An 18,917-nucleotide genomic window follows, 5' to 3' on the forward strand; every position below is an offset into this window, starting at 1 on the left:
ATTAACACTATAGTAGTAGTATAAAAATAATTGTTTCGTTCAGCCATTAAAAAAATAATTAATAAACGTTTGTGTGTACGGTTAATAAAAGAATTTCGACATATTCTATAATCCATTCAATAAATTATCTTCACTGTGCCAACAGTGAAATGCAAATATTTTCAAGCACAAGATGTAGAGAGATTTTTGAATGTTACTTGTTGAATGTGAATGAATGTAATATTATATGAATGTTATCTGTAGATTAGTAGTTCGGCCAATTTTTACAGTTTAATGAATGTAAATCACTATCACGTTTGTTGTTTGTGTATGGTACTTTTTTAATAAGAATTCAAATATTGTCTGATTTTTTTTTGTATAATCCTTTATAACAGAGATAAGTTACAAGTTAAAATTTATAAAAACATTCCAAACGTAAAAAAAATCAAAATTAGCTTACATTAAAATGTTATATTACAGAAATAGGAATACAGAACACATTGATAAGATAGGTAATTAAATATTTTTATTAAGGGTTATGCTACTTCAACCAACAGAAGTACTCGAGAACCAACACATAATAAAAATAAACTAGAGGAATATATTTTTTTATAACATCTTTATTAGATACGCTTAGTACAATCTTAATTTACAATTAATTTATTACTACTTTTCATTTGTACTTGGATTAATTCACAAGCAAGACGAGTGCGAGAAAATATATCAATATGTATTCCTCAATTATAAAATTATAATAACTTATAGCTATAGCTTACACTAAAGGTATACACTTTATATAAATTCGTATGGTTTTGTTCGCTTCAATCTCCTGACATCCTGCCCGCTGTCCAGCAGTAGTATTGCTTCCACGTTAGTATGATTTAGTAATTTTCTTTCGTGTTTCAAGGCGAAATCTTGGATAACTTCGCAAATCCATTTGATTTCTAGGTCATCGTGCAGTTCTTTGATTACGTAGCGATAGGCATTGGTAATCAATCGAAAAACCTTGTTTTGACAGCGGTGTATGACTAGTTGAATTGAATTTTTAGTGCAACCCCATATTGCACCCCATAGGAACAAATTGCCTTTATAATTGTATTATAGATCAGCCTCTTTGATTTTAGATCAAGTAGAGAGTATCTTCCGACTAACCAGTATAGTTGTTTTATTTTGGCTCTAATGTGTTTTGCTTTTTGTCTAACGTAATGTTTCCAATTTAATCTACCGTCAAGATGGATTCCAAGGTATTTAGCTGATTCTGCTTAAGGAATCTGGCATCCATTGAGTGATATAATTATGTTTTTATTATTTCAGCGCAATGCAACTGAAAATTGAATTTTCCAATTTTTCGTCCATTTGTAGATTTTGTTGACTGCCACTTGTACTTTTTCTATAGCCCTAGGCAGAGATATATATTTTGCCATAATAATTATGTCGTCAGCTAAGGTTTCAAGTAGTGTTTCTTTTGTTGTTGGAATGTCAGCAGTGTACCTTCCTTGTGGAATTCCAGCCGAAATAGTTTTAAATGTCGAGAACGCCATTTCGTGCGATACTCTAAATTTTCTTCCGAAAAGATATGACTCCAGCAATTGACAATAGTTACGCGGTAACAATTTGGTCATCTAACAGATTAATCCCAAATGCCAAACTCGATCAAAAGCTTGCGAGACATCCAGGAATATTGCAGGGCAGTATTTCTTTTCCTCAAACGCTTTTTCAATATCCGCAGTTACTCTGTGCACTTGACTGATTATTGAATGGTGATTTCGAAAACAAAACTGGAAATCTGGTATTATTACAAAATTTTTAATACGTTTAAATATTAGTTTCTCAAATAGCTTTGATATTGCAGGTAGTAGCGAAATAGGCCTGTAATATTCGACTTGTTCTGCGGGTTTGTCAAATTTTTTGAGCAAAATTATTTGTGCCACCTTAAAGCATTCCGGAACATGCTTCAGCCTTAAAGAATATAAAAATGGACATATAAAGATAAATAAAACAACAGAGAGTAAAGTGTTTTCTTTTTAATAATCCTTTAGTCATCCATTAATATTTTTTATTGGTTTATACGCTTTATGATATAAATTACATATTTGTATTTACATTATAAATTTTTATAATTAATAAAATGAACTAAAGTGAACAAATTCAATAACAAAAAATTTAGTTTATACACATTGTTAAAATATAAAAAATATAAAGAAAACTAGTTAAGGCAACTTACTACAGCAATAGTCACGGGTTCGAATCCCTCGTTAGGAACATGTTTGCAAATTTATATTTGAGATTGTTCATTGGTCTAAAATACCACAAGGAGACTATCACAGTCACACCAGTAATCAGGCTGGGTAAGAACGAATGTCTATTAGGAGGGTTTCTAAAGTTTAGAGCATTAAATAAACCCTTAGTGTTAAAAAGGTATAAACTATTACATAAAGAACTACTTGTATAACTACCAATAAGACAAGACATATATCAATTCTAGTTTTTTATAGCATTATTTTATAACTGTATTCCAAAACCGCATATGTTTTTTATCTACATTTTACAATAATACAATGAATTCAATGAAAAAATAATGCAAGATTCCTTTTTTATACAAACAGACTGGTTAACAAATAAAAAGGTAAAAATAAGATCATTCATCAACTGTGGCTTATCCGTTTAAGAATTGCGGCCGTGGGACAATAGCTTTCTGATTAAATTGCGGTGGGCTTAATTGTCCATTGTTCACGTATTTGTCTGAACATTGAATCACTAGTCGTTTCAATCGAAATTTGTCGAGTTATATTGCTAATAATAATAGTCAATAACATTTACCAATGTAATTGTTGTGTTCAAACTCTAATTAATCAAATATATGCCGTTTTGATCGATGAACTTTTCTATATTTCTGATAAACTGAAAATTAGGTCACTGTATTTTCTTAGATATTTAAGCGACAAACTAAACCGTTGAAGATTTGTGTGGTCTGGAGATGTCCTGATGAAGACTTAAATTCCAATTGACCAATTTTGGTCGTTTTCTTAATCGCCTGTTCTAATTACATTAGTTAGTGACAGTAGAGTCGAATCTATGACCAAGTTTGAACAGTTCATGGTGAATAATTCCATTCCAATCCCACCAAACACTTAGCATCGCCTTCATCGATCTTGCAGTTGTTTGTGAGGCTTCTCCTGGCTTCTCCAATGATCTGTTTCGCACATAATAATTGTCGGTGGCTCAATTTTCATCGCCAGCTACTCGGTTCGAATAATGGCTTTATTTTATGCCATCATCGACGTTTTTAATGATTGTCCAGCCAAAGCAATGCTTATTTTCGCGGCAACATTCACTTAAACATCCTTCCTTCATCACTTCATCACCATAAACATCACCCAGTTTTCCATGAGTCTGTATTACATTTTTCTCTTTTCAAATAAACAAAATCTTCACTTTCAAAGCTTATTAACGCTTGATTGAGTAAATGAGTGACGCCACCTTTACACCGAGAATATTCTATGAGGGGTTACCTTTCAAACGCGCTATAGTATGGTACCTTTGAATAAACATTGCTGGAGATATACTAGCTGAAATCCATCCATTAGGAAAAACAGAAAATAATTTTTGCTAAAGAAATTTGTCAGTCTGTCTGGCAGAAATCTTAGCACCTCTTTTCACATTTTAGGGTCGTAACCCCTACATTGTCCAACCATATAAGCAATTAGAGCAGTTACATTAAGATTTGGTGAGTCAAGAACAAATTATAGAAAACTATCATAATACTTTCCTAACAAACTATCTGAATGTAATAAATTTCAGTAGATGAAAACGTTAAAAAAAGTATCTATGTAGGTTCATATTTTTTTTAGATATTTCTTTTAGATATTTCTTTCTTTTTACATCTTCCTCTAGTCAATATATTTTTGAGGACTTTCCAGTACCCTTTATATCATTATGTATATGCTTATTTAATATGAAACCATCGATATCTGGTTTTGTATCTTGGTGTAAAAATACGAAAAACTTAAGACTCCTTAGCTTGTTTGGCTTTTTGTGGTACTTGATTTTTTTTTCTGGAGTTTGATAATCTGATTTTTTAAATTTTATTCTTGGATATTCTTGATGTTGGTGCTTATTACCGATGACATTTTAACATATATCATGATTTTATTTCTGTATATGTTATGCATGTGCGTATCTTCGGTGAGTAGGACAAGAAGAACCCGGGATTGTTACACCCGTATCTTCGAATCATACGCTACGAGGACACTACTAGGAGCAAAACTAATGAACAAAACTATTGTACAAATTGGACGTATCGTGACTGGATACTAGTATACAACTCATCATTACATTTGGGTATTAGACACGACGTGATATACATCTAAGTGGTTACACGTGACTATTGTTGAACCCAACAAGCTCGACTTGCTGAAACTTTATGTTTGTCTGTAATTGCAAAATAACTGCAGCTAAAGAGTTTATAATGATAATAGAGACATATCGTAACAGAGGTATTAAATGAAGAATATGAAGAGAATGGTTCCAATTGGAGGAACTGGAGGAGCTTCTAAATGAAAACTAGAGCTTAACAAGAACTTGTCCCTTCATCAGGGATTACTCAACAACCTATTTCCCGTCAACTAAAAGCCTCGGGAATGGTTATACAGGCAAGATATTGGTTACCATGTGAATTAAAACCTAGAAACGTTGAACGGTGTTTCTTCACCTATCAGCAACTGCTTCAATGACAGAAAAGACTGAAGATTGCATCGTATGGTTATTAGAGACGAAAAAGTAACACTATGACAACTCCAGTTGAACAAAAAATGTAGGGATATCCTCGCCACCATCCACCATCCAAAGATCTTGTTCTGTATATGGCTGTACCAGCTTAACAAGGTGTATCAATGCTCGTCCACATATTCCTCAAGAAGTAAAAACTTATCTTGGAATATTAAAATAGAACATTCTAGACATTGCTCCTTTGGATTATGATCTATCAAGTCGATAGCACATTTTCTGACCGAACAACACTTTCGCCCTAACTCTGAGATATCAAAAATTAAGCGAATTGTCAGATGGTCTCCAAAGAAAACGAATTTTGACGCCGAAAAACAGGCGGAGATTTATGGTTGGCTCAGACATCTCGGAGGTCATCAAGAAGACGCCTGATTGTTGAAACCACATTACTTGTCTGACCTAGTCACATGCGATATCCATTCCATTTTGAAATTGTCTGGTGTACAATATTATATAACAAGACTGGACATAAATAATAACATAATCTTCAAGTATTACATCCAGGAATATAGTTGAGCAGATATTTTAATTTACGTAGGCTTTTTCAATAACATCTTCGAGTCTATACAGCTGGTCAACTGTTGAATATTTTTTCATCAAACCAAACTTATGGACAATAATTAGATCTTTTTCTCGGTATAACTGGTTTTAATCTTTTTAGAAGAAGTTTTTCAAGTGCCTAATTATTGCTGACAACAGTGACGTAGGTCTAAGAATTTAGTTAATATGGCGACTTTATTGGTTTTGGTATTGTGATAAATTTAGTCATCTTCCAAAAATATGGGACATGTTTAAGTAGAAATGTTGCATTAATCAAGTTAGTATGTATTATAATTCTCTTTCTTGGGAGATATGGAACACCTGTATTGTTATTAAATCATAGACCAATGATTTGTTTGGATAAATATACAGATAATAATAAATTCAACAAAAGTAAATTCGCTGGTAATTCGTTGAAGTTCGTATAACTATTTGTATCCATGATCAGTAACTAGTGATGGATAATACTTCGAATAAAATAGAAGATTTTTTCATAATAAATGACTAATTTTTAAGAAAAAAAAAACATCTATCGTATGATGTATATTTAAAATAAAGTTTACAGAGTTCTCAACGTTTGGCCAAATTTACGTTTTATTTTATTATAATTCCATTACTTTATGTAGAAAAGCCAAAAAACCTCTACTATCGATTGCTTCTATAATTTACGACCACAAGTTAGGGACTATAATTGCTACTTTCTTAATAATTAATCCACTTCGTAGGTGATTATTAATTGGCTCTATCAAGGTTAGTTCGAACTTGCGAAAACTAGAATAGAAAGCTGAATCTCCGGTTACAGCGGGTCTATTTTATGAGAGGGCATTAACTATAACGTTGCTTGATGATGTCTTTCGTCGTGATTAGATCGGGGAGTCTTTATTGGCGATTATTTAACCGCCTACTCAATTTATGTCAGTTATGTATGAAAATTTTTTTTTCGTTCGCTGAACATCTGTCAAACTGATGTATCAGCACACATTACTTTATTCTTTCTAATTTTGTACTAAAGAAGCTTCATTGGTGGGAATATTATATAATCTGAGTGTTTGCAGAAGGGCTTGCATGTATTCTGGCCTTTTTTTAAATTAAAAATAGGCAAATCTTTACTGAGAAAACCACCATTTAACAGGTCAATTGAAAAGTCCCCGGCCTACCATAGTAAAACACATTTTTTGGCAAAATCAGTTTTTTTTTATTCAACATAACTCCCTTCAAGAGTGATACACTGATTATACCGACCCTCCAACTTTTCGATACCATTTTTGTATTACGATTTGTACTTTGCTTCAAAATAGTTTCGGCGATCACCTCTTCATTCGACAAAAATTTATTCCCAGCAAACATTCTTTTGAGGTCTGAGAACAGCAAATAGTCGCTATGGGCCAGATCTGGATAATACGGTGGATGAGGAAGCAATTCGAAGCACAATTCATGGATTTTTGACACGGTGCATTGTCTTCGTGAAGCAGCACTTTCTTTTTCTTCAAATACTGCCGTTTTTCGGCGATTTCGTCCTACAAACGGTCCAATAACGCTATGGAATAGTCGCTATTGACAGCCCTTCCTTTTTCAAAGCAGCCAATGAAAATTATTCCATGCGCATAACAAAATACAGACGCCATAAACCTGCCAGCCGACTGTTGCGTTTTCCCACGCTTTGGAGTGGGTTCATCGTGTGCAGTCCACTCGTATGACTGTCGATTGGACTTCGGAGTGAAATGATGTAGCCATGTTTCATCTATTGTCGCATATCGATGCAAAAATCGGGTTTATTACGCTTTATCATCTTCAAACACTGCCCCAAATCATCATCTCATCGTTGTTTTTGGTCAAAAGTGAGCTCGCGCGGCACCCACTTTGCACAGAGCTTTCTTTATTTCATTCAATTTCAATTTACGGTCATTCAAAATCGTTTTGTGTATTTTCTTAATGTTTCGCCGGTGAGAACCTCTTTTGGGCGCCCACTGTGTTCACCGTCTTCGGTGCTCATTTCACCACGTCTAAACTTAACATACCAATCCTTGACATTTGACTTTTCTGGGGCAGTATCCGGAAACTCGGCATCAAGCCAAGTTTTTGCTTCAGCTGTATTTTTGCCTTCATAAAGCAATATTTTATCAACACGCAATTCCTTTTTATAAATTTTTTCACAATAACAAAAGTTGCTTCACTCAAAATGCTATAATTCACAAACCAATGATCCGACAATTGTCAAATTTATACACGCATCTTTTGAGGCTTGAAGCTAACTAAAACATATATGGATTTAATTCTAGAAACGCCATCTATGTGTCAGGCCGGGGATTTTTCAGCTGACCTTTTATGGTACCACATTTGGTAAAATAAATATATTGAGAAACATAATTTTAAAGCTAATGGTGGTTGTAAAACGAAACGAAACCCTAAACATGTATTAATAATTATGTATTACTAAAATTACTTCTCCAGTTACGACATACCTTTCAGTATTAGGAGTTGAGACATACTGAAGCAATTAAGATGGTAAAAGGAAGAAACAAAAAATCTAAAAATATTGAAATCAAGGGCTTCATGAGTTCAATAACATTTTAATGAGCTCAAGGTTGCCTTGACAGTAAAAAAGAATGAATATATAATCCTATTGGGCTAAACAGATAACAAGCTGTGCACTATACTTAAAAAGTTTAAATATCAATTATTAAAAATTTCAAGATTAAACAATTCAATTTTCATTTTTGATATATGATAATATGTATTGCTTTTTTCTTGAATTTAAACGATCTTTAATTATCTAAATCTAGATTTTGTTTAGAATGATCTATCAATCTAGGATAACTAGATCTTTAAAATATTATCACATATGTTTATGTTACATATATATTACCTATATATTAAACCCATTAAACACCTCTTTTTTTCTTCATTAACATATCGTATCCTATGGAATAATATGAAATACAGCAGTCATTAAATAAAAGCTTTTTTTGTTTCAATAACTTTCCCAAGATTACAAAATGTGTTACTTAATAATATACACTCATGACTTATTGTGATTCCCTACCTTGACACCAAAATAATGCTAACAATTAACGTAGATAAGCAATATATTCAATAGTTCAATTGCGTCTGTATTGCGTTTAAATATTGTAACAGAAGTTAATATTCAATAAGTATAGTTTCGTTGCATTCTTGTTTAAAAATATTTCAGGCCGGCTTAGTTCGCGCAGTGGTAAAAGCGACAGGACGGCTCTCCTACTGTTGCAATAGTCGCGGATTCAAATGCCGCTGGATTCAAATCCAACAAGGAAAATAATCTCAGTTACGCCAGTAAACGCGCTGGGTAAGGCCGGATGTATTCTGGGATGATTTCTAAGTTAGTCACTCGCCATTCGGTAGGCTTAATGGCGAGGCCCGTGGTTCGGAGCCCACGTCAAACTTAAGTCCAGTCCAGATAAAATCTCGCTGGTAAAAAGGAGACATTAAAATATATTTAAAAAATAGTTATTTCAGTAAATCTGACAAAAATGTATTCTAATTATAATAACTTTTGCATACATTTCAATATAGACAGCATAACGAGCCAAAAAAAAAATTGCGTTGATAAATTTAAATTTACTAAGCAGGTAATAAATATGTTTTTAAACTTATCTATATATCTATCTATATATTAGATTAAAATATTTTTATTATTGCGCAGAATAATCTTACTATTGGTTTAATATAATTATAGGATATATTTGATAACAATTGCTAATATTTACCGTAAATCAATAGTCTATTGATCTATTTGTTTTGCAAAATAAAACGCAAACTATGGCGTATAATTGAATGATATTATACGTACAACAATGTTGTCTAGTTTTTTTAATAGAACAAAATGCCTAAAAAAACTATAAACGATTAAATATGCTTTATAATGAATTATGGGGTGTGTATACTAGGTAATTAGGTGAGGTTTTATGACACTTAAAACAAACACGTCGCCCACAAATCAATCTGCTGACGAAACAGCAATCAATGAAAGAAATTAAATGTTAACTACGATTATTGTTTATTGTATCTATGACTAACATACTTATTGGGTCTGAAATGCATATTAAATTAAAATATATTAAATGCTTGTACGTATTCTGATGCAGTTCTCTCTTAAACAAGCATTTATTGAAAGAAAATGGTGAAATAAATATTAACTAGTGTTGGGAACTATCGACTGAAATCGACCATCGACTGTTTAGTAATTGACTACTTTTTACTATCGACTGTTTCAGTCGTGTACTTTTAGATACTATTTTTGGTTCCACTAGTTTCATTCGACTGAATTTTTACGTTCTGGCCCTGTCGTCCTAGCCGTGACCTTGACAAAAATATGCGGAACTTAGGCTTATATGAATTTATATGTAATATATATACTTTTATGATATTTTTGGTGGTTTGCTTGTAAATAACAATGTTGTATATTAATATAGCAGGATTTTGGAACAATATTTTTCAAGAGTTATTTATTATTTCAGTTAATGTAATAGGGTAAAAAATTAAAATTGTAAATGATAAATAGTAAGATACTTTTAACTGTTTTTATGGCAGTAATAGATAATATTTCGAATAATCTCTGGATTTTTGTTAAAAAATATTTTCGTTCAATAATAAATAAGCCACTTACTTTATATAAAAAAGCTCTAGTAGTTATTGCGCGAACATTTTTAATTATCTACTTCCTTTAAAATGAAATTATTAATTGCATCTTAATAGTATTCAGTAATTATTTTTTCCTTTTCTTTTTTAAAGTTAGTACGTGAAGGAATATGTACATCTCCGTTCCGCTTATACAACCGTTGGAGAACACATAAAATTAACAGGTCCAAGCAATTATCTTCGTCCTTTTCTCTCTCACAGTTTATACAGGAAAAGGCCGTACATCTTCGTCTGACATCATGAATTGAAAAAAACAGTCGAACTGTGCATTTCACTGAAAATAGTAATTACTATTTTCAGTCGCTAGTTTTCTGACTTTCGACTGTTTCGACTGTTTTCAGTCGATAGTTCCCAACGCCAATATTAACTATGCTAGTCAAAACAAGAAGCTATTAATATTCTAGAAATCCTTTATAACTCTCTATTACCATTTATAAGTAATATTGTTAGTAATATCAAGTATTCAAATGAATAAAGGTTGTTTAAAAGCTGCCAGCATCAGCCTTTAGGCTATAGGTACATAGGTGTTATTAAAATGATTCTATCATGTATCAAATGTATCGTTTTAACATACATAAATTGCTATTAATATTTACATTTACATTATATATCTATAGAGTGTTAGTTACATTATATATCTATAATTATTGGACATTCCTCCAATAATTTACTCAAAAGCAGTCTTCATCTATTGAATTATTGGCGAACTTTGGGAGAGACCAGGTTGTTGACTGGTATTTGATTTAATAAATTTTCTTTCTGAAGTAAGTGGATTTTCAAAATATATCAGAAACACCAATATTATATTATCATTGTTCTGTTATACCTTTATATTTTGATTTTCCCTTTTAATGAAAATATTCATTATGAAAAATGAAAAATTTTGAATAGAAGTTTTGAAAGAAAAGAGGTATCTTGATAAATAATTTTATCGTTTTTGCCTTTTGACGTTTAGTTCTTGTTTACTCCGTTGCTATGTCTCCTTGTCAAGTCACTTTAATATCCCTGTATTTTCTTGGTTTCTTCTGTTACTGCCTGTGTACATTTTTTTTTGATAAAATTAAATTCAATCACTTGCGTAATAGCTTGCTTGCTCAGTATACTTCATTAATATACTTCCACAAAAAAGCATAATCATATGACAGCATTTTTTGAGGAACAACAAATTATACCCCTTAACGTTAGACAGCCAGATAAACGATAATATACGATTTTTTAAATGTTTCTACAAGCTCCATCTGTTGGGTGATGACGGAACTTTCCCTCAAACTATAAAGGTAGCTTTAGTTAATGACGTAATAATAACGTTTTCCTAATCAATTTTCTGACACAATTAGAAATACTGCTTTTACATCTGCGCAAAAACGCTCTTACTATTAGATTTTATATCGCCAAATGATTCCGCAGCCGATCTGAGCAATCCTGCCACCGACGTAGGTAGAGTCGGTGTGTGCGTGTTCCGTTTCCACAAATCGTAACATAAATCGAACGTTTCGATAGGAAAAATAAAAAAAACCCTATTTTCGTCGGACTTTTGGTAGCGCGTGAAAATGTCGCAAATATTTCGATTTTTGGGAGGTTTGGTGATCGTTAATAGCAAATCCAAACATGTTTTTTGTGATGGCATCAAACAAATTGAAAGGTCTTACTCACTAGCCACTGTCAGGTAAGATATAATCAATTTTTAATTTAATTTTTTTCCGAAAACATTGGTAACGTGAGCTAGTAGTTATTGCTAGTTTTTGAGCTCTGTTACTTAATATTATTTAATTGATAAAACGTGTATATAGTCCACGAAAAAGCAAATAAACTTATCTAATTATTTATATACGGCTATGTATTTAGAATTTAAATTAAATGTGCGAATTTTTATACACTCAATTCAACTTTCTAAGTACTTTACTGATTATTACTATTTTATTATATAAAAATATGTAATCGCTTAGCAATTAGAACACAACTTATGACATAACTTGAAACAACGGTTTGTTGATGTATTATGAAGCTTAAAAAAAAGCAATATTTCCGTTACTATTTAAATAAAAAATGGAATTTTTGTGCTTTATTATGCAAAGAGGTTATTTATAATTCAGACGATGTTGAAGCTGAAAAATGGAGCAGATTGATATAGTACAATAGATAATTTTAGATTCTCCAGTTTGTTTTGATATTTAGCGGTGCTGTATATTTGTCATTAGACTCATAGACCATTTTTCAGTCAGGAGGAACTGATTGAAACCATTCGATTGAACAGCAGCTGTGTTATATTGATAACACGTTTATTAAGCTGGCTTGGTGGCGTAGTGGTAAAGGCGACAGGACGGTCCTCCTACTGTTGCGATAGCCGCGGGTTCGAACTGGGGCATGGTCGTAAATTTATGTTTGTGACTGTTTGATATTTGTGGTTGTCCTAGGCAAGTGTGTAAAATCCGACAAGGAAAATGATCCCAGTCACGCCAGTAACCAGGCTGGGTAAGACCGGATGTCTTCTGGGATGAGTTCGAAAGTTGGTCACTCGCCAGTCGGTAGGCTTAATGCCGAGGGCCGTTCCAGATCCAGTCCAGATAAACCCATAGTTGGTAAAAGGAGACTTTAAAATATGCTAAAAAAAGTTTATTATTCGATTTTTCAAGAATTTTAGCTTCCTACTGGTTCAAAAGTTTACAATAATAATCCGATTTTATAGTTTTTTTTTTCTAATTCACAAACAAGATTTCCTTTGCATATCAATAAATTGACATTTTCATTTTCTTTTTCTATCATTCTAACATTTTCTTGTGCTATTTCGAATCATCAAGTCACTTCAAAGGCAAAAGAGCAGGGGTCGCATCACTCTTCACCCCTGTTTCTGATTTCAGAACTACAATGGAAAACTCAACTCTCATCGCTATAGGCGCATAAATTACTTTCACGGGGTATGTTCTTGTTCACATTGATTCTGTCGTACTTTGATGCAATATATCAAATTTGAAATCTAATTCAATCTAACCATGGAACATTTTATTTTCTTGTAAAATTAATTATCAAAATGGCGTAAAATTATTAGTTTTACTCATCAGCAATAGATGGTGTTGATGAACTCATCAATCACCTAAAATATAAGAACTATGAATTAATTAGGAAGTAGAGGTTTTTAAGAATATTAGTGCATTATCATTAAAAATTGTATTAGTTGTTGCTAGTCCATGGGGACCATCCTTTACAAACAACACGTCTACTGTTGCTATAAAAAAACATGTCTTCATTTCCCCGTTGATGGAGATCTAACATGATAATTTTTGAAGTAAGTTTTGAATTTCTCATTCTTCGTAGTTTATGTACCGCCCCGTTTATCATTTCTAAAGAACTAAATAAGAAGTATTACAATGCTGATGTGCTTTTGATATATAAAAGAATGAAAACGTTTTCTTAGAACTTTCTTAGTAGCAGTAGCTGCAAGTTTATAAATCACACCTCAATTTTTAGAGACAGTCAATTTTATTCTAATATTGACATAAACCCTTAAACTAGGGGTTATTCGCTGTATTATCCTGGTCTAAGTAGCTTACACTTACTTATCTTATTTTACTAGTCGTAACTTTTTAACTACAATGGTTCCTCCATTCAAGTGGACTAGATATAAAGGGTTACTTCTTGTAGTTGGGAGTGTTAGCTTACGTTATTTTCTTAATAAATTTTACAATCCTTGAGTGATTCTGCTAACTTTTCACTATTGAAGGATGGAAATAATTCTTGAATGAAAATTTTTCATTAGGTACTTGCACGTATTTATATCAGCGATATCTACTGTTGAAAAGGCGAAGCACCAATGTAAACAGTTGTTAAACAACCTTACTTCGATGGTTTTAACATATCTATATAAAATAACAGTTTTTTTTATCTAGTATTATTGAGTTATGTAACATATTGTCAAGTTCTTTATATGGATGTTAATAAACGAAAACACAAATTTGTATTTTCGAGATTTCTAGTTTTGTTGCATGATCTGGAGAAACCTGCTGTCGAAGCCCATAAAACACTTTTAGAAATGTATGTTCATCACATCTCAATTGTCGGTTTTAGCTTCAATGATTTAAAAGCGGCGGCGATGTTAATGAGAAGGAACGGCTTAGATAAGCAAAAAACTTCGAAAGCATCGGATTGTAAGACTTACTGGACAAATTCTTTCGGTACGACATCACCATTTTGCCAGAAAAATGGGAAAAAATTGTAGAAAATGATAATTAAATGTTTTGGTTTGTATACATTTTCCTCAATAAACGACTTTTTGACAAGCTATATATAAGCATCTTGTTACAAAACAGTACAGCCAGCCAGTCATAACCAAACATAAATGAAAGACCTTAAAGTCATTAAAGAAAGTCACATTGTAGCAGTAAACAACGTTAAATGCAAACCTAATGACACATTTTTAATAACCATTATATTATCATGGTTTTGAACTCAATATTGCACAAGTTATGCCATCTATGTACATCCAGTTCCAGCGAAATCGATAAAACAGCATATTTTTATATTATTATTTATTAGTAGATTATTACGGTTCAATAACTTAATATATTGACTAGTTATAATCTTTAAATTGGCCAATGTGACTATAAGAGAGCGAAATTATTACCAACTATAACCAACACATTGGTTTTTCCATCAATTCCATAATGATAACATTACGTATCTCATTATGTAATAAACAAATGGTTAACATTTGGTTTTTCTGTCACGCCACTAAATGAAGATTTTCATCGTGTAATCATTCGTGGCTTTTCCTTTAGTCGTTATCTATTCGTAATTTTAAATATTAATAAACCCGAACTTAGTATATGTAAATTAGTAAAACGAAATTTTGCGCGAAAACATTCATTCAACTAGTGTTCATTTGTTCTTAAATATTGATAACCTAAATATTGTTGATAATCTAAAACGTAATTTAAACTTATATAGAATATTAAATACAGAAATTTTTAATACTATAACTGTCATTTATTTTAAGATTTTTTAATGATCTCATAAATCCAAGCCTATACGAATAATATGTGATTATAATAATAGGCCAGATTTACTGATATAATTTTCAAACACTAATCAATTAACCGATCAATTGAAAAGTCCCCCATCTGACACATAGATGGCGCTACTAGAATTTAATCCATAAGTTTCTTGAGTTAACCCTAACCCTCAAAAAATGCGTGTATAAATTTGACAGCTATCAGATCATTAGTTTGTGAATTATAGAATTTGAGTGAAGCAACTTTTGCTATTGTAAAAAAATGGATAAAAAGGAATTTCGCGTGTTAATAAAATATTGCTTTTTGAAGGGAAAAAATACAGTTGAAGCAAAACCTTGGCTTGATGCCGAGTTTCCGGACACTGCCTCAGGAAATGCTAAGTTTAGATGTGGTGAAATGAGCATCGAAGATGGTGAACCAAAGAACCAAAAGAGGTTGTTACCGACGAAAATATTTTAAATCCACAAAATGATTTTGAATTACCGTAAATTGAAATTGAATGAAATAGCAGACACTCTAAAGATATCAACTGAACGTGTATATTATATCATTCACGAATATTTGGGTATGAGGAAGCTCTGTGCAAAGTGTGTGCCGCGCGAGCTCACTTTTGACTGAGTTTTTGCGTCGATATGTGACAATGAATGAAACATTGCTCCATAATTTCACTTTCAGGTCCAATCGACAGTCATCCGAGTGGACTGCACACGATGACCACCGCTCCAAAGCGTGGGAAAACGCAACAGTCGCCTGGAAAGGTTATGGCGTCTGTATTTTGGGATGCGCATGGAATAATTTTCATTGATTACCTTGAAAAGGGAAGGACCATCAACAGGAACTACTACATAGCGCTATTGAACCGTTTGAAGGACAAAATCGCCGAAAACAGCCGCGTTTGAAGAAAAAGAAAGTACTGCTTAATCAAGACAGTGTCACAAGTCAGTGAAAACGACGGCAAAAATCCATTAATTGTGCTTCGAATTGCTTCATCAACCACCGTATTCTCCAGAGCTGGCCCCCAGCGACTATTTGCTGTTCTCAGATCTCAAAAGAATGCTCCCTGGGAAGAAATTTTCGTCGAATAAAGAGGTGATCGCCGAAACTGAGGCTTATTTTGAAGCAAAGGACAAATCGTACTACAAAAATGGTATCGAAAAGTTGGAGGGTCGCTATAATCAGTGTATCACCCTTGAAGGGAATTATGTTGAATAAAAAAAAAATTCCAAAAAAATGTGTTTTACTATGGTAGGCCGGGGACTTTTCAATTGACCTGTTGTATACGTATAATTTTCATCGATGATTTTTTTACTACTTTTCTGGGGTTGATTCCGATTTTCGTCACTGTAGAACATGAGTCTTCTAGTAGACAGTCTGCGCAGAGACCGAAACAAATGCTAATCAGACGGGATGCGTCAACAACTTAGTCGAGTCACTAAAAATGTTTGTGTAGTCTAGCGTTAAGGTGAAGGAAGATAATGAATTTCCTATTGTGAATTCAATTTGCAGTCGATGGGGACTTTGGATATAATTTTCATCATTGTAATAATTCGTTTCAAAAATGGCTCAATTTCATGTCGTTTCAGCAAAGTTTTCCTCCAACCATACGTTATATGTATACAGGTGGTGGCAAAATAATATGAACACCTAACATATATACAATATATATTTATTAATAAGATGTTGAGCCATCATTTACATTTAAAATAACTTCAGTTCTTCGCGAAATAGATCCGTAGAGTGTCTGAATAGCTCTCCAACAGAATATTCTCTAATTCTTGAATCAAAACATCCACCAATTGCTTCAATGATGTTGGAGTTGAATCCATTCCTCATTCTCTGCTCTAGAATTCCCCATAACGATTCAATTATGTTGAGGTGATTGTGCTGACCACGGAAGATATTTGATAATAATCTGATGCTCCAAAACCGGACTTTTTGCCCGGGTGTATGAGGACATTATTATCTTAGAATATAGCAGTGTTTGGTAGCAATATGCTGATCAGGGTAAGAATCATCAAGCGTCCAGGAAAAAGGAAATTAATTTTCTCCCAACCATATATCCATTATGTATATTTACTTATAATAAGAAGACTTTATCCGTCTTCGATTTAACTCAGAGAACGACTTTTTTAGAAATTCGACTTTTCATCAATATATTAATCTTCTAAAAAAAATCATTTTCCTAACGTTTCGATGCCTTTGTATATATTTTTAATCAAAAAAAATCTCCAAAAAAGGAGGGGGTTCTATGTTCGGCTGTATATATATTTTCCTCACATGGGCTGCACCTTTACGTTCTCTATCCATTATAATATTATTATGCGTAATTTATTGAGTAAACATCTAACACTATGAAGAAAAAAATAAAATATTTTTAACAGAAAATTGAACCGATTTAAAAAAATAAATAAAGAGCTCACTAAAAATTAAAAAATAATCAAACTTAGATTTTTAACACATAAAAATACATTTTAAAATAAAATATGTACCTAAAAATCGTTGTAATAACTAAAAGAAAATAAGCAAAAACCTTATTTAACCAATCTACTACACGTATTTTATATTCTACTATATACACACTATTTAGCTTAATATCTACCTAAACCTAATTATCTATTTACAATATTATTTTAACTACTGCCAACTAATTACTTTGAAGTCGATGCCGAGCGCAAAAAATACAAAAATGATAATATAATTTTGTGACATATCCAAAAAATTAAATTCACAACAAAACGAATCTAAATTAATATAACTGTTTGGGATCGGCACCAACTTCAAAGTAGTTAGTTGGCAGTAGTTAAAATTATATTGTAAATAGATAAATAGGTTTAGGGTAGGTATTAAGCTAAATTGTGTGTATATAGTAGAATATAAAATACGTGTAGTAGATAGGTTAAATAAGGTTTTTGATTATTTTTATTTAGTTATTACAACGATTTTTATGTACATATTTTATTTAAAAATGATTTTTTGTTAAAAACCTAAATTTGTTTATTTTTTAATTTTTAGTGAATTTATTATTTATTTTTTGATAAAATATTGTATTTAAAGCCTAAAAAAGCCATCTGGCATAATAGCCAGCAGATCTGAAAGATATGCTGGATGGGGACGCAAATAGTATACATTATAGCAAACGACGATCAATCGATTTCATTGCTTTATGTCATGATGTATCTGGACAAATATCCCTTTATCTTTTTAATCGTATTTTACCCCATTATAAAAACAATATTTAATCAGCATAGGATTTTTTAAATCTATTTATTTGAAAACAAAAAAAAATCCCCAAAATTACTGTAAGTTGTAAATCCATAGCTGTGCAATAATATGACAGTTTGACATGTTTGCAGGTTGGCTAACACTATCTAGATATCAAGTGTATCAAACTCGAGGTTTGAATGAAATGAATTTTCTGTTATTTATGATTTTGGTTGTTAAAAATCCAAACTTAACTATTGTTATTGGTTTTCATTCCGGAACTTGAATTTAACTATGATTTGGAAACATGTTGAATATAAAAACACAATTTTTTAAGAACTATATATTATTAACTCCTTTAAACATTTTTTATTTATTTTTTCTATTACTTCAAGGTTATATAATCTGGGTATATTGATTAATTAAGTTATTGGCGCTAAAATTATCTCATATTTTATACGATATTCTATCGCAGGATATTTATAATAACATATTTACGTATTATGATATTATCTAATAACTGTCATCACATGTTCTAGCCTACAGCGTAACAAAAATTACAGCACACAAATTAGCAAGAGGTGAGTAACGCTCGCTTTGGAGATGATTTTTTCCTTTTTTTGTGTGTTTTTAATTGTTATTCATTCAGCATGTTTAATTTTTATATGCACAATGTATAGAATTATTTTTACGTAAACACATCATAAACATTTGGTATGGCATTTATTTTAA

The 18,917-nt window shown here is 31.9% G+C and overlaps 1 protein-coding gene across 2 annotated transcripts in view; it reads left to right on the top strand.

Annotated features, from left to right (window-relative positions):
• The first annotated feature begins 11,363 nt into the window (after window positions 1-11,363).
• The window catches only part of LOC143205293 (L-2-hydroxyglutarate dehydrogenase, mitochondrial), a 33,465-nt gene continuing 25,911 nt past the window's right edge, over window positions 11,364-18,917 (top strand). Inside the window, exons 1-2 of one of the 2 annotated variants that reach the window (XM_076418521.1) lie at window positions 11,364-11,644; window positions 18,725-18,766. In XM_076418521.1, coding sequence (XP_076274636.1) covers window positions 11,529-11,644; window positions 18,725-18,766 — 158 coding nt within the window. In that variant the 5' untranslated portion in view covers window positions 11,364-11,528. The remainder of the gene's footprint in view (window positions 11,645-18,724; window positions 18,767-18,917) is intronic. The other variant, XM_076418522.1, reaches the window with a different exon arrangement.

Source organism: Rhynchophorus ferrugineus, unplaced genomic scaffold (genome assembly GCF_030347505.1).
Source record: "Rhynchophorus ferrugineus isolate W39M unplaced genomic scaffold, kcgeb_rfMv2 rfM11, whole genome shotgun sequence".
NCBI classification, from domain to species: domain Eukaryota; kingdom Metazoa; phylum Arthropoda; class Insecta; order Coleoptera; family Curculionidae; genus Rhynchophorus; species Rhynchophorus ferrugineus.